This window comes from Marmota marmota, unplaced genomic scaffold (genome assembly GCF_001458135.2).
Source record: "Marmota marmota marmota unplaced genomic scaffold, marMar, whole genome shotgun sequence".
In the NCBI taxonomy this organism is placed as follows: Eukaryota; Metazoa; Chordata; class Mammalia; order Rodentia; family Sciuridae; genus Marmota; species Marmota marmota.
The window spans coordinates 45,018,304-45,034,499 of record NW_026000026.1 but is presented as its reverse complement, the minus strand read 5'-3'; the positions used below and the strand labels follow the sequence as shown (position 1 = coordinate 45,034,499).

Sequence of the window (16,196 nt, the reverse complement as noted above, 5' to 3'; positions counted from 1 at the left end):
CCTGTTTCTGATGCTTCTAGGTCCTCCTGTAGAATTAAGTTGTCCTGCATTGTTTGTACTCCTTTTTTTCCTTGTTTTTTCATGATGTTCACGTTACTTTCCAGCTCTTTTTGATTGTTGTGTTTCTGCTCTCTTCTATAGATTTGTTTTGGTTTTGTATATCTCTGTTGTCTCTCCTTTGTCTTGGTAGACTATGCCTGCTAAAGTGGATTCTGCTGGGAAGGAATTCCAACGGCCGAGCTCCAGTGACGTCACCTCTCTGGCCCCAGGCTCCTTGCCAGGGTGTCTGAATGGGGGGGTGGGACTGCACTGTCTCTGGTTGGTTTCAACTCCTGGTCGCTGGCGGGCGGGTGGTCTCCAGCTGTCCAGTCGCAGGGGCAGCGGGTGGGCTGTTGCCGGCGGGCATGCGGTCTCCAGCTGCCCAGTCACGAGGGCCTGGCCTGTAGTCCCCTGGTTTCTCCTGCTAGACCAGATTTCCCCTGAGTGATGCCTCTCGGCAGTTCAAACTGTACTCTGGGCCTGCCGTTTGTTGGGTGTGGAGGGTGTCTATTGGGAACCCCAGCACTCTATTGTTTTGATTTTTTCCACTTGCCCCTCCCCCAGTGCTGGCTAGACAGGTTTCGTTTTCGCTGCTAATGGGAGGGGGAGTTGAAGGTCAAGTGTCTCTAGTTTTCCCCGCGTCTTTATGCAGGCTTGCTCTGATAATCCCTCCCCCGGAAAGCCTAGGAGAGATTTTATGCTAATTCCCCACTGTATGGGAGCTGAGCTGAGTAACACACACCTGTTTTATTGTTGCAATCTGTCGGAGAGTGGCGGTGGTTACTTCAGCTCTCCAAGATGGTGGCCGCTGGTTTCCTTGGTGGAGTTTCAGTTCTGTTTATTTTTCTTCATCATTTTTTATTTTTGCTATTAGAGAGGATAATCTCAATTATCCTGTTCTCAGATTTAACTGACCTTTTTTTTCAGCCTGTTCAAATATGACTTTGAATCTCTCTAGTAAATTTTTTTTTCATTTTCGTTGAAATATTATTCTTATACTTTTCTTTAGCTCTTTGGACACATTTAAAATAGCATATTTAAGCTTTTCTCTAGTAAATCCAATGCTTGTGCTTCCTCTAGGACCATTTGTATTGATTGCTTTTCCCCCTATGTATGGGTCATACTTGATTTCCTTTTTCTTTGCATGACTTATAATTTTTGTTAAAAACTGGAAATTTCATATGATGTAGTATGGAAACTTTGGAACTTAATGTCACCCCCCCCCCCATTCAGGGTTTATTGTTATTGCTAGTTGTGGTTGTTTATTTGTCTAATGAATTTTATAAACTAATTCTGCGGTATCTTTGTAATAAGTGGCAACTGAAATCTCTATTCAGTTTAGTGGTAAGCTAATTATCATTTGGAGAGTTCCTTAAAAGCCTAGAGAAAATGAGTTTTTCCTGAGGTCTATGTATGTGTGTTGCTACATGTTGTCATCCTTCAGAAATTCTGTTTTAGTCTTTGCTACTTGTTTGCACAGAATCTGAAGATCAGTCAGATGTGTGAATTTCTCAGTTCTTTCTTGAGCATGCTCACAGCCACACTCAGCACTTGGCATAAATACAAACTTCCAGTTTCCCAGGAAGATGTTGGAACTTTTCAAAGTTCTTGTGGACATTTTATACTTTAGCCTTTACTTTTAGATTTTTTTTGCTTAGTCTACTGTTTGCCTCAACTGTTATCCATCACTTCAATTAGCTGTGATGATAAAACATTTGGCAAATGCCATCTTCCTCCCTTTCCCTCTCAGAGGTGTTGAATCAACATGTGGCTTAAAGTGAGCTCAAATAAAGGCAAATCTTCCAGAGAACCACCAGGTCAAATATGGTAATTTTTAAAAATATGGTCCATTCTTCTCCTTCTGGTATCAGGAACACAGATTTCTATTTTTCAAGATTATCACCAAGCTGGGAAGTAGGGAGATGGAACAAAGTTCAAATGCCACAAGCTCACTATTACTACCAAGAATAAGCCATAATGTTTGACTATATGTTTCCAAGGATGCTAAAACTTTTGGCTAATTTCCAAAGTACTGAAAAAGTTGATTCTAATTGTTGCCATTTTAAAAATTTCTTTTTTGGAAGGTTAAAAATTTAAAGGTCTTAATTCAGCCATTTTCACTGAAATCACTCTTATTTCTACCATTATATACCTGCACACTTGATTGTTTCATGTGACTGCCAGCAGAGCTAATGATCTTATAGTTCTTGTGCCAGCCTTTCCTTAACTGGATTAGTTGGGTGTCTTAATTCAAGTTGATGTGAAAGAAAATCAGATGGATCTTCCTAGCCAACAGGACAATTCCACTACATAGCTGTTCATGGAATTAGCATACAAAGCCCCACTTATATTGAAAGAATTTTTACTCCTTTCAAGGGAAGAAGAATTTAATAAAAATTTAAAATTTAGGCCACTTTCTTCTAATGTACCTGAATGGTCCTACTCCAATGCTGCCTTCATCTTTGAATGTTGGCTATACATTTCCTTCCACCTACTTTGCATCTGAATCTTTTATCTTGGTCTTGGATTTGTCTAGTCTTCCAACACTGTGATAGGTTGTCAAGTCCTCTTGATTTGGGGTTATGTCCTAGTTTTCCTAAAATTTCTGATCTAAGTCTAATGTTTGTTGCTCTTTCCATGGCCTAACACTATGCATTAATTCAACAAACCTTTCCCTAGCAAAGTATTCAGTTATCAGAAGAAACATATGAAAGGCAAAGTGAATGGTTTATCTAGATAGGGTTTTGGTTTGTGTAGCAGATAATCTTAATGTTCTGCCCACCATCCCACAGGTTAATTCCAGAAATTACCTGTAGCTTGAATACACTCTTCTTAGACAGGTGGAATGACATTCCTCAAACACCTGAGTTTCTTTCTTTTTGAGGTTTTTCTCTGGTCATTGAACTTTCCTCACCTGCAAGATGGTCAGGTTGGTAGTTCTGGAGAGTGAAATCCTCCATGAGCAGCCTTCAACCGATGATAGTTGGAGGTTGAAGAATAAGTGACCCAGCTTTGTGGAGTGAGACAATTCTGAAGTGTGGGCTTAAGAAAATCTCCCAGAGCTCCTGGTGGGATGGAACCCCAGTTGTTCACAACATTATGCTGCTCATTAATACCCTGTATTGATTCTTTCCTTTCTCTTCCTTCCTAGATTTCTCACAGTACTTTATGAACTCATTTAACAAATAAAATATATGCTCTCAAGTTCTTGTCTAAGGGTCTACTTTTGGAAAAACCCAAACTCAGTTAAATAAATGGTTTTCCTCAAGTTCACTGAAGACCATGATGTTTGGTAAAAGAGCCATGGTAGAAAAAGGAAGCTATGATTACTTCTTTTCCCAGATACACCTCTGTTGGATAATTTCACCCATTTTCCATTATGGCACTGAGTCAAGGAGACATCATACTGAAGTTAGGAGAGAACCCAAGAAACCAAGATTGAATTATAATTACCTCATAAAACCAATAATAATACTGCATGTCATGAGAGCTTGCTTGAGATTTAAATCAGGCAGAAATGGCAGCTTTAGCGATCTCATATCAAGAACCCTGCCTCTCGAACAGAAAATCTTTATTTTCTTTTAGAGGAAGGGAAGAGGCACTGATATGGTCTCACCAAGAGCCACATTATTATCACATTCAAGTCAACAATCACTTAAGAGTCCTCATGTCTTTGTAAGAGCTTGAAGTTTGGAAGGTGATGGTAAGAATAACTTGACTAAATACCACTTACTGCCATGGTGAGTTGTGAGGCCAGCTAAGGGTATTACCCTTGATCACAATGGCTTATTAAGTACCTAAAGTTGGAAGAGTCACACAGATCCATCCAGGTGTATAATGGGGTTATGACAAGCACCCGTTGCTTAGAAATTACAGAAGCTTTACAGAAAATTATCTGGGTCCTCAGAAACACTCCTGATGGAGCTAATTGAAAGTTATTGATATAATTATATGTGCTCAGCTCCATAACATTGTCTTCAAAGGAGAGATTCTGCAAATACATGTTTGTATGTCTGAAGAAGGAACTACAGCAAAGATTGAAAAGAGAAGGAACATTGTTATCCTACTAGTTTCCAAGAAGTAGAGAAATACATAAGAATAAAAGAGAAACCCTATGTCAGATATCTTATTTACAACCCAGCTGCTGAAGTCTTGATTAGTTATTGTCTTATGTTAGGCATGCATGCTATTAGAAAGGATAAAGGGTGATTTTTTTCCTAAGTTTAAGTGATTGCCTAAAAGATAAGATTCTGTACACTACTATTCCCCATTTTATTGATAAGGGAATTGAAGTTCAAAGAAAAAGCATGACAACCAAGATGTAAAAAATTACAAGTACTAGCCACCACCTGGAATTGTAGCCAATCTATAAGGTGGGATATAATTGTCCAGAACCTGGAATTACCTAACACAGCAAGAAAATTATGTCCTGCTCAGGAATGGCTGACTTTACAGGTGTGGTGAAGGCCAGCACTGCTCTGCTCCTCTTCAATGCTGAACCCTCCACAACTGAAATTCCAGGTCACTTTCTCAGCATAGCCATTTTACCTGGTCCTGTTTCTGCTGATGTGTTCTAACAATCAACATGGCTTATTTTTGCTTTATGCTCTCTTATTCCTTCTTACTTTAAATATTTTATACTTTCTGAAGTAGATTTAGAAAAAAAATGCTTTAAATTCATAAATATCAGAATGGAAACCCAAATTTATCTTAGTACTCCTCCCCCTTCCAAAAGGAGTAAGGCCTCCTTAGGATGAAGGTTTTGAATCACCCAGTTCTTTGCTTCACCTCCCACCATACTGTAGAAGCTGGAAGTCTAGACCTCTTAGCCTTTACATATTTTTGCTAGTGAAATTCATTCATGCAAAATTAAATTAGTAGAAGGAATGTGGATACCACCTTTCTGCAGAGACAGTGACTAATAGGTAGCCTCTGATTTCTCTCTGTCTTGCAGGGGATATGTGTGAGGAGTCTGTGGTCATAGCACTTATGAGGATAGGAGCAGACCTGCTGATTCAGTGGTAAGACGCAGTAGTGGCCCTTCACCCATACAACTTCAGCTTTTCCATGAATTCTGTAAACATTCACTGAAGTCTCTTATTAAAAACATTTCTAGAGGACTACCCCCCAACACCTTGCGGGAGTCCAGGCCCAGGACTACCACCCTGACCCACCTGGGAGCCCAGGCTTAACCCACCCCCATCTTGGAACACTTCAGCTGTCACCATAGCCCTCCCCACACAGTAGCCTCCACTTTGAAAAAACAAACAGGGCCTAGAAACAGCTGTATCTCAGAACAGGCATCCCAAAGCCAGTATAAGACCCATCCTTTCAGCACCATCTCTGAAATGGTTGTGTCCATCCTGGGACACCCCCACTGCTATCTCGAGTTGTCTCTGCTCTTGCTGCCACCATCTTTAGTTGCAGTAGCATCCATCTGAAGACACAGGCAGAGGCTGGAAGACCAACACCAAGGTGAGGTACAGATAATCTGCATGGCTACTACAAGATTATAGGGTAGAAACTGTAATACCTCAGATCTGCACTGCAAGGAAGCAAGACACATAGACAACATGAAACAAGGGAAGAAAGTACCCAAACAAGCCAGGATACTGCAATAACAGAATCCATGGACAATGCAGTTGATGAAATGTCAGAGAAGGACTTCAGAATATATACATTTAAAATGATCTGTGAATTAAAGAATAACCTACATAACCAAATACAGTAAAAAATTAATCATTCCAACAAAGAACCAAGGGAGCAAATACAGGTAGCAAAAGATTGTTTCAAGAAAGAGAGAGATTCTGAAAAAAAAAATCAGAAATCCTTGAAGTGAAGGAAACAATAGACCAAATTTAAAACTCAATAGAAAGCATCACCAACAGAACAAATCACTTGGAAGACAGGATGTCAGATAATGAAGACAAAGTGTATAATCTGAAAAATAAAGTGAAGATGGTAAGAAACTGCAAACAGAATATCCAAGATTTATGGAATAGCATCAAAAAACCAAATCTAAGAGTTATTGGGATAGAGGAAGATACAGAGATTCAAACCAAAGGAATGCACAATCTCTTCAATGAGATAATATCAGAATATTTCCCAAGCATAAAGAATAAATTGGAAAACCAAATGCAAAAGGCTTACGGGACACCAAATGTACAAAATCACAACAGATATACACCAAGGCACATTATAATTAAAATGCTTAGATACATAATAAGGATAAAATCTTAAAAGCCACAAGAGAGAGGAATCAGATCACAATAGGGGAGACCACTTTCTATTTCAGCAGATTTTTCAACCCAGACCCTCAAAGCCAGATCATGGAACAACATATACCAAGCTCTGAAAGAAAATGGATGCCAACCAAGAATCTTACATTCAGCAAAACTAAGCTTTAGATTTAATGATGAAACAAAAAACTCCCATGATAAACAAAATTTAAAAGAATTTACAACTAGAAAGCCTGCATTACAGAACATCTTCAGCAAAATATTCCAGGAGGAGAAAATAAAAAGCAACAATGAAAAATCAGCAAAGGGAAGAACTAAACTACAGGAAAGGCCAATTAGAGGAGAAACCAAGTCAAGTTAAAAACCAAAAATAAACCAAAATGTCTGGGAATACAAATCATATTTCAATAATAACCCTGAATGTGAATGGCCTAAACTCATCAATTAAAAGACATAGGCTGACAGATTGGATTTTTAAAAAAGACGCAACAATGTATTGTCTTCAAAAGACTCTTCTCACAGGGAAAGACATCCACAGACTGAAGGTGAAAGGGTGAGAAAAATGTACCACTCACATGGAACATGTAAACAAGCAGGGCTTTCCATTCTTATATCAGATAAAGTGGACTTCAAACCAAAGCTAGTGAAAAGGGATAAAGAAGGGCATTACATTCTGCTTAAGGGACAAGACATAACAATCTCAACAATGCTCAACAAGACATAACAATCATAACTATCTATGTCCCAAACAATGGTGCATCTATGTATGTCAAACAAACCCTTTTCAAATACAAGAAACCAAATAGACCACAACACAATACACTTTAATACACGTCTCTCACCACTGGATAGATCTTCCAAACAAACTAAACAAAGAAACTGTAGAACTCAACAATACAATCAATAATTTGGATTTAAGAGACATATATAGAATATTCCATCCATCAATGAGCAAATACACTTTCTTCTCAGCAGCACATGGATCCTTCTCCAAAATAGATCAAATGTTATGCCACAAAGCAACTCTTAGCAAATACAAAAAAATAGAGATACTACCCTGTATTCTATCAGACTATAATGGAATGAAATTAGAAATCAATGATAAAATTAAAAGGAGAAGCTACTTCAAACAATATGCTATTGAATGAGAAGTGGATAACAGAAGACATCAGGGAGGAGACAAAAAATTCTTAGAGATAAATGAGAACTTCAATACAACTTATCGAACTCTATGGGATACTATGAAGGCAGTGCTAAGAGGAACGTTCATTGCATGGAGTTCATTCACTAAAAGAAGAAAATGTCAACAAATAAATGACCTTACATTATGGCTCAAAGCCCTAGAAAAAGAAGAACAAAGGAACACCAAAGTAGTAGAAGTCAGGAAATAATTAAAATCGAGTGAAAATCAATAAAATTGAACTAATGAAACAATTCAAAACATTGACAAAACAAAAAGCTGGTTCTTTAAAAAAATAAAATTAACAAACACTTAGTCACTCTAACAAAAAGGAGGGAGAAAACTCAAATTACTAAAATTTGTGATGAAAAAGGAACTATCACGACAAACACTATTGAAATACAGAAGACAATTAGAAACTATTTTGAAAATGTATGCTCTAGTAAAATAAAAAAAAATCTTGAAGACACTGACAAATTTCTAGAGGCATATGATCAACCCAAAATGAGTCAAGAGTACATACACAATTTTAACAGATCAATTTTAAACAAGGAAATAGAAGACACCATGAAAAGTCTACCAACCAAGAAAAGCCCAGGATCAGATGAATTCACAGCTGAATTCTATAATACCTACAAAGAAGAATTAATACCAATACTCCTCAAATTATTCCATGAAATAGAAAAGGAAGGAAACCTTACAAACTCATTCTATGAAGCCAGTATCATCCTGATACCAAAACCAGGCAGAAACACATCAAGGTCAGAAAATTTGAGACCAATATCCCTAATGAACATTGATGCAAAAATTCTCAATAAGATTCTGGCAAATTGCATACAAAAGCACATTTAAAAAATAATAGACTATAATCAATTGGGGTTCATTCCAGGGATGCAAGTTTGGTTCAACATATGGAAATCAATAAATATAATTCATCACATCAATAGATTTAAAGACAAGAATCATATGATTATATCGATTGATGCAGAGAAAGCGTTTGACAAAATACAGCACCCCTTTATGTTCAAATCACTAGAAAAACTAGGGATAAAAGGAACATACCTCAACATTGTAAAAGCTATCTATGCTAAGCCCAAGGCCAACATCATTCTAAATGGTGAAAAATTGGAAGCATTTCCTCTAAAACCTGGAACAAGACAAGAATGCCCTCTCTCACCACTTCTATTCAACATAGTCCTTGAAATTCTAGGCAGAGCAATTAGACAGATGAAAGAAAGGGATACAAATAAAAAAGAAGAACTCAAACTATCATTATTTGCTGATGACATGATTCTATACTTAGAGGATCCAAAAAAAAAACTTCACCAGAAAAATTCTATAATTAATTAATGAATTCAGCAAAGTAGCAGGATATAAAATCAATACCCATAAATCAAATGCATTTCTAAACATCAGTGATGAATCCTCTGAAAGAGAAATTAGGAAAACTACTCCATTCATGATTGCCCCCTCCCCAAAATAATAATATTTGGGAATCAAATTAACAAAAGAGGTGAAAGACAGCTACAATGAAACCTACAGAATATTAAAGAAAGAAATTGAATAAGACCTTAGAAAATGCAAAGATCTCCCATGTTCTTGGATAGGCAAAATTAATATTGTCAAAATGGCAATACTACCCAAAGCACTATACAGATTCAATGTGATTCCAATTAAAATCCCATCATCATTCCTTATAGAAATAGAAAAAGCAGTCATAAAATTCATTTGGAAAATCAAGAGACTCAGAATAGCCAAAGCAATCCTTAGCAAGAAGAGTTAAGCAGGAGACATCACAATACCAGATCTTAAACTATACTACAAAGCTATAGTAACAAAAATGGCATGGTATTGGCACCAAAATAGACATGCAAACCAATGGTACAGAATAGAGAACACAGAGACAAACCCACACAAACACAGTTATCTCATACTAGACAAAGGTGCCAGAAACATACATTGGAGAAAAGATAGCCTCTTCAACAAATGATGCTGGGAAAACTGGAAATCCATATGCAGCAAAATAAACCCCTGTGTCTTACCATGCAAAAAACTCAACTCAAAGTGGATCAAGGACCTAGGAATTAATCCAGAGACCCTGTGCCTAATAAAAGAAAAAGTAGGCCCAAATCTTCATCATGTCGGATTATGTCCCGACTTCCTTAACAAGACTCCTAAAGTGCAATAAATAAAATCAAGAATTAATAAATAGAATGGACTCAAAATAAAAAGTTTCTTCTCAGCAAAAGAATCAATCAATGAGGTGAAGAGAGAGCCTACATTTTTGGAGCAAATTTTTGCCACCTGCAAGTCAGATAGAGCTCTAATCTCCAGGATATATAAAGAACTCAAAAAACTTAACATCAAAAAACCAAACAACCCAATCAATGAATGGGCTAAGGACCTGAACAGACACTTCTCAGAAGAAGATATACATTCAATCAACAAATATATGTTTAAAATGTTCAACAGCCCTAGTAATTAGAGAAATGCAAGTCAAAACTACTCTAAGATTTTGTCTCATGCCAGTCAAAATGGCAGCTATCAAAAATACAGACAACAATAAATGTTGGCGAGGATGTGGGGGGAAAGGCACACTCATACATTTCTGGTGGGACTGAAAATTGGTGCAATCAATCTGGAAAGCAGTATGGAGATTTCTTAGAAAACTTGGAAAGGAACCATCATTGGACCCAGCTATCCCACTACTCAATCTATACCCAAAAGACTTAAAATCAGCATATTACAGTGACACAGCCACATCAATGTTCATAGCAGCTCAATTCACAATAGTTAAACTGTGGAAGCAACCTAGTTGCCTTTCAATAGATGAATGGAATATTACTCGGGATTAAAAGAGAATAAAATTAGGTCTTTTGCAGGTAAATGGATGGATGGAGTTGGAGAATATCATGCTAAGCAAAGTAAGTCAATCCCCCAAAAACCAAAGGCCAAATGTCCTCTCTTATAAGTGGATGCTGATCCATAACCAGGGGGTGGGGAGCATGGGAAAATGGAGTAACTTTGATTGGACTAAGGGGAGGGAGTAGTGGGTAGTGGGTATGGGGCAGGAAAGATGGTAGAATGAGATGGACATCATTACCCTAGGAACCTTTATGACTGCACATGTGGTGCGATGCTACATCATATACAACCAGCAAAAAAAAAAAAAAAAGGTTGTTCTGCAGTTGTGTACAATGAATCAAAATGCACTCTGCTATTATATATACCTAAATAAAATTAATTCATTAATTTAACAAAACATTTCTCTTGAAATATCTAGACTAGAGTATGCTAGTCAGAATTTCCTCACTGTGATCAAAGTACCTGATAAGAATTACTTAGAGGAGGAAAAGTTTGTTTGGGGCTCATGATTTTAGTGGTTTCAGTCCATGGTTGGTCAAGTCCGTTGCTGTGGGCCTGAGGTGAAGCAGAATGTCATGGTGGAAGGGTGTGGTGGAGAAAAGCTGCTCAGCTCATGGCATCCAAGAAGCACAGAGAGAAGGGGGAAAGGGGCTGGGGAGAAGATAAACCCTTCCAGAGCATTTCCCCAGTGACCTACTTCTTCCAAATAGGTCCCATCTCCCAGTAGTCCATTCAGCCATCAATGGATTCATCTATTAGTCAGTCAGAGCCTTTGTGATCTAATCATTTCCCAAAATCCCCACCTCCGAGCATCTGAGACCTTGGGGGATATTCCAGATCCAAACCATAACATAGGATTTAGTGTAGCACTGAAAGTGGGTTAGAGAAGGAAGGAAGTTGTCACGGAATAACAAAATCAGTATGTTTCTGGGTGAAATTAGTTTAGTGGTATAGCATCCCTCACCTCATTTAACCCCAAGGTCAACCTTACCCTTCTCAGCACTTATAATAATACCTGCTTACCTGTTCTGGTTGCCACTGGTATACAACAAACCAGTCCAAAACTTAGTGGCATGAAATATTAATTTTATTATGTTCACAAACAAGGCAATATGGATATGGCTTGTATCTTCACTCTGTAGGCTCTGGGGCATCCTGTGCAAGGACTTACTGACTAAGGGTGACTTAGGAGATGAAGTCTAGAATAACTTAGAGGCATCTTTACTCATAGGCTTGGTAGTTGATTCTAGCTAGGCTGGGACTTCAGCTGTGATGGTTGCCAAGCAGAATATGTATCTGTGGCTTCCTCGCACAGCCTGGGATTCCTCACAAGGTCACCTTGGAGAAATCAGACTTAATGACAGCTCAAGGGTTCCACACTGAATATCTCAAGAGGCACAGGTGAAGCTGCTTGATCTTTTCTGACCTTGAAAATCTTGCCTTGCTACATTCCATTGTATTCTACAGGTGATTCAAGGAGAAGGGACACAGCTACATCTCTAGGTGGGAGAAGCATCAAAAAGTTTAATGGCTTGATTAAAAAATTTTTAACTGTTTTTTCACAGGTATCTCTGAAATAGTTTAATAGTGGGGAGAATATTTAGATACTCAATTTTCAGTAGAATAACGATATACTGTGCTTACCTCTATTTAGTAATCCAACGTTTCAAGTTAGAAATGAAGATAGGCACTTAACAAAAATATAGGTGTGAAGAATATAACTGCTTAGCATTATATACTTTGAAGAGTTTTTCTATCAAAGTAAGAAAGAAAGAAAGAAGAAGAAAAAAGAAAATGGTTTTAATATATCACCAAAAGAATATTTTAATAAAAAGGAATCAATACAAAAAGTAAATGTCCTAGTTAGAGGACAAATTCCTTGGGATCCCCATCTATTGGGTTAACCTATTGTAGTTTCTTATGGTACAATGAGAACTCTGTACTTGGTTGTCATAGCATGAATCTCAGTCTATAATAAATATTTTCACAAAGTTTTCTATAAGCTTTTTTATTTGGATAATTTAAAACATGCAAAATTGGTCCCGCGCGTGGTTCGCTGGTACTTGTAGTTGGGGGCCCATGGAGAGGGCATGGGTCAGTTTGCGGATTACTGCGTTGCCAGGAATCTGCATTTCCCTGAGAGGAAGATATGACAAAGTTCCAGGAGACATGAATGAAAGTTCTGTGGAAAACCAAGAGAAAGAACTTCAGGATCTGTTATGGCATCTACTGGCCAATTTTGAAAGAGATGACAATATAATACCTGGAATCTGGATTACATTATAAATCCTTAAAGAGAAGTACATGGGGATCCTGAGATATTTCTCTGTGTCAAAAGTGGAGAGAAGCATCTTGTCATAGTTACAGAAACAGGAATAGTGTGGTTACTCTTCAAAGTGATGATTTCAGAAACATTGCAAGTGAAATATATTTGTCTTTGAAATTCCAAGCCAAATGGCCACACAAGACTCCCCTGTGAAATTCTGTAAGAAAGAACTTCAGGATCCTCAGGAGAGCAGAGATCTCTTTGTAACTGAAGAAAACACTGAGAGAAAAGTAATAAGAGGGGAAAATCTTTCGATGAACCGTTGTTCAGAAAACCTTCAAGTTAAACTTGTGTCTGATGTAACAGAACTGGAGTCACCATTGTTTGGTCATGAGGCAAATTGCCAGAGTAGACAGTTGGAGGGTTCTTTGGGTCCCTTTGACGGTAACTGTAAAGATATTTATAGATGGAGATCACAGTTGGTTAGCTGTAGTCATCAGAGAGCTCACACAGAGGAACAACCCTGTAACCATAATGACTGTGGGAAAATACCAATTACCAGCCCAGATGTTCACCCCTCTGAAAAAATCCATACTGCAGACAAACAGTGCAAATGTGGTGGGTGTGGCAAGGACTTCAGTCAGAACTCAGAAATACCACTTTATCAGAGAGACCACACAGAAGGAAAACCCTACAAATGTGAGCAGTGTGGGAAGGGCTTCACCAGGAGCTCTAGTCTGCTGATCCATCAAGCAGTCCACACGGATGAGAAACCTTATAAGTGTGACAAGTGTGGGAAGGGCTTCACCAGGAGCTCTAGTCTGCTTATCCATCAAGCAGTCCATACGGGTGAGAAACCTTATAAATGTGACAAGTGTGGGAAGGGCTTCAGTCAGAGCTCCAAACTGCACATCCACCAGCGAGTCCATACTGGGGAGAAACCCTATGAGTGTGGGGAATGTGGGATGAGCTTCAGTCAGCGCTCAAACCTGCACATCCACCAGCGAGTCCACACAGGAGAGAGGCCCTACAAGTGTGGAGAGTGTGGGAAGGGCTTTAGCCAGAGCTCAAACCTTCACATTCACCGGTGCATCCACACAGGAGAGAAGCCTTACCAGTGCTATGAGTGTACAATAACACTGTCCTGAAGAGGGTCCCCAGTGAAATAGTGCATTTGTTCTCATGGCAGTAACCACCCGTCAAGCATTTTTCATTGGTTTCATTCCCTTTTTTCCTCCTTTCAGACACCCTCACCGTGCTTCATGGAGTCACCTCCCAGGGAACCACGCTCACCCAAATCTTTACTCTGGCCCCCCCCTTGGGGGACACAAACTAAATGAAGCATTAAATGATTAAGGCATGTGCAATAGTTAGGGGCTCCTTCTGTTAAGGTGCAATCCAGCGGGTGTGTTATCTTCAAAGGATGGGCAGAAAGTGAGAGAGGCAATAGAAATCCTAAAATCAGAAATAAATTCAAAATTGCAGTGATTGGCAGTGATTCAAAGTAGAAGCAAACTTCCCCATCTGCTTCAGCCTCTCCCAGACAGGGGACCAAAATAAGGTACAGGTCAGGGATCTATAGGCATAACCACAATCCAGATCATCAGGTATGATTCTGTTATGATCACTAGAGTCTCTTGTAAAAGACAGAAGCAGTATAATGCATTTAAGACACATTTTCTTTAAAAATGGTTAAATTAAAAAAATGTTGCATTTTCCAAGAATGATAAGATGCTATTATTTTGGAAAATTCACTAGTGAGATCAGCTCATTCCTGGATAATGGCAGATAAATGGGCCTTGATTGTTCCAACACCTGCACCACTGTTTGTCTTGTCTCTGACAAGGTGTGGCTGGGCATTGTGTATGAAGTAGGCTCCTCATTATCTGGGCTATTGTTCCAGGAACCAAAGCTATCATCAATGCATATGGTGTATTCCACATAACTCAGCCACAGTATGAGGAGAAGTGAGAAAATAGGTGATAGAGTGAATAACATGTTCTTGGGACTGCATTTCCCAGTTGATTCTTTTTATTTTAATTTTTTATTACCAAGGTAGTATATGATCATCCTAAAAACATGAACAAGAAGAAATGTATAAAGTGAAAGCCTCTCTCTTCTTCTCCAGCCCCACTGCTGGGGTGAACACCATGGGTGTTGTGTAAAACACTCAAGCACATGCATGTGTTTGCAAAGTGGCACTCCTACCTGTTATTATGTCTTTTCCACTCCCATGTATTCTAGCCATCTCTATCACCAATATTTTGTTCTTGAATGATGCAGAATTTCACAGCATGGATGTCCTATATTTTACTCATTCCCCTTGTGAACATTTAATCTGTACAAATAATTAGTCTGTGAACATCTGTGTACCTTGTTCACTTATGAGACAATTTCTGAAAAAGAATGACTAGATTTGGAATTACCAAGTTTAAGGGCAAACACTTTTTTTTAACCTTTTAAAACCTACAAAGTACCCTCTAAATCAGGCCCCCAAATGTATTTCATTGTTGCTTTAATTTGCATTTCTTTTAAAATTACTTGTAGTTGAGCTTTATTTTCCCTATGTTTATCGACTAATTCTATATTTTCTATGAATTGTGTGGAAATAGATTACCCAGATGATAATAAGAAACAGATAATTATTCAGAACTTGTGATAGCAAGGGAGTTGGTCACCATCACTTGCATTTGGTAGAAACCCAAAGGTATGTAGGGGAGTTGGAAAGCTTTCTAATGAAAGAAAAGGATCCTTCAGTTAGGAATGTCCTGACAGGAGGCCATTGGCATGAAGAAGCTAGAAGTAAACTCACCAGAGCAAGCCATCCTATGTGAGTGGTTAGAGAAGACATATTTGGCTTTTTTTAAATGGTCCTGCATAGAACCCTGGGGGGAAAAATAAGCAAAGCTGTTAGTTATTGATTAAGTCCTGGCTGTTTGGGCCATTGCTACAAACGTGGTGGTTTGGCTTTCTGAGCTTGTAGTCACAGATTGTGGATTAGTGTTCTTTTGTTATATACAGTCCAGCCATTTGTCCATTAGCATAGATACTCCCCAATTTACAGTGGTTTAATTTATGGGTTTTTCCACTTTACAATGGTGTGAAAGCAATCGGCACTCAGTAAAAACTGTACTTGGAATTTTGAATTTGGATCCTTTTCAGACTAGCCATATTCAGTGCAATCCTCTCTCAAGATCCTGGGCAGTGGAGCGCTATCACTTTCAGCAATGAGGACAAATATTGACATTGTACAGCATTCTCTGTTGCTAAGTGAGGATTCTCAATAGGTTAGGTGTGTTCAATGCATTTTTGACTTGTGATGAATGTATTGGCACATTTCCCTCATTGTAAAATTGGAAAGCAAGGATATATTCACTCTCAACTGCTTCTTGATTTCTGTTAGACTCTTGATCTTTTCCCTCCCTAGTTTCTAAACCTGAAACAGATGCACCAATGTTGGGGTTTCCATTTTTGATGTTTTGTTACATAATTAAATGGACTCACTCACATGTGCACATCTTTCCTACAATGCAGTTGTATTGCACACTTTAGTAAAGAGGATTTTAACCTCCTAAAACAATGCTTAAAGCAAAATAGTTTTGCTCTT

The 16,196-nt window shown here is 38.4% G+C and overlaps 1 protein-coding gene and 1 pseudogene across 1 annotated transcript; one reads left to right on the top strand and one right to left on the bottom strand.

Moving 5' to 3' along the window:
• LOC107146824 overlaps positions 1 to 12,674 on the bottom strand; it is a 117,503-nt pseudogene extending 104,829 nt beyond the window's left edge.
• On the top strand, positions 12,388 to 13,737 carry LOC107146748 (zinc finger protein 239-like). The gene has a single exon (XM_015491013.2). It carries the CDS (start codon positions 12,778 to 12,780, stop codon positions 13,735 to 13,737), a length of 960 nt encoding a protein of 319 aa, XP_015346499.1. The 5' UTR covers positions 12,388 to 12,777.
• Positions 13,738 to 16,196: the final 2,459 nt, after the last annotated feature.

Bases quoted from the DNA above. Each gene is read 5' to 3' on its own strand.
- LOC107146748 (XM_015491013.2), top strand. From the start codon at position 12,778: ATGGCCACACAAGACTCCCCTGTGAAATTCTGTAAGAAAGAACTTCAG.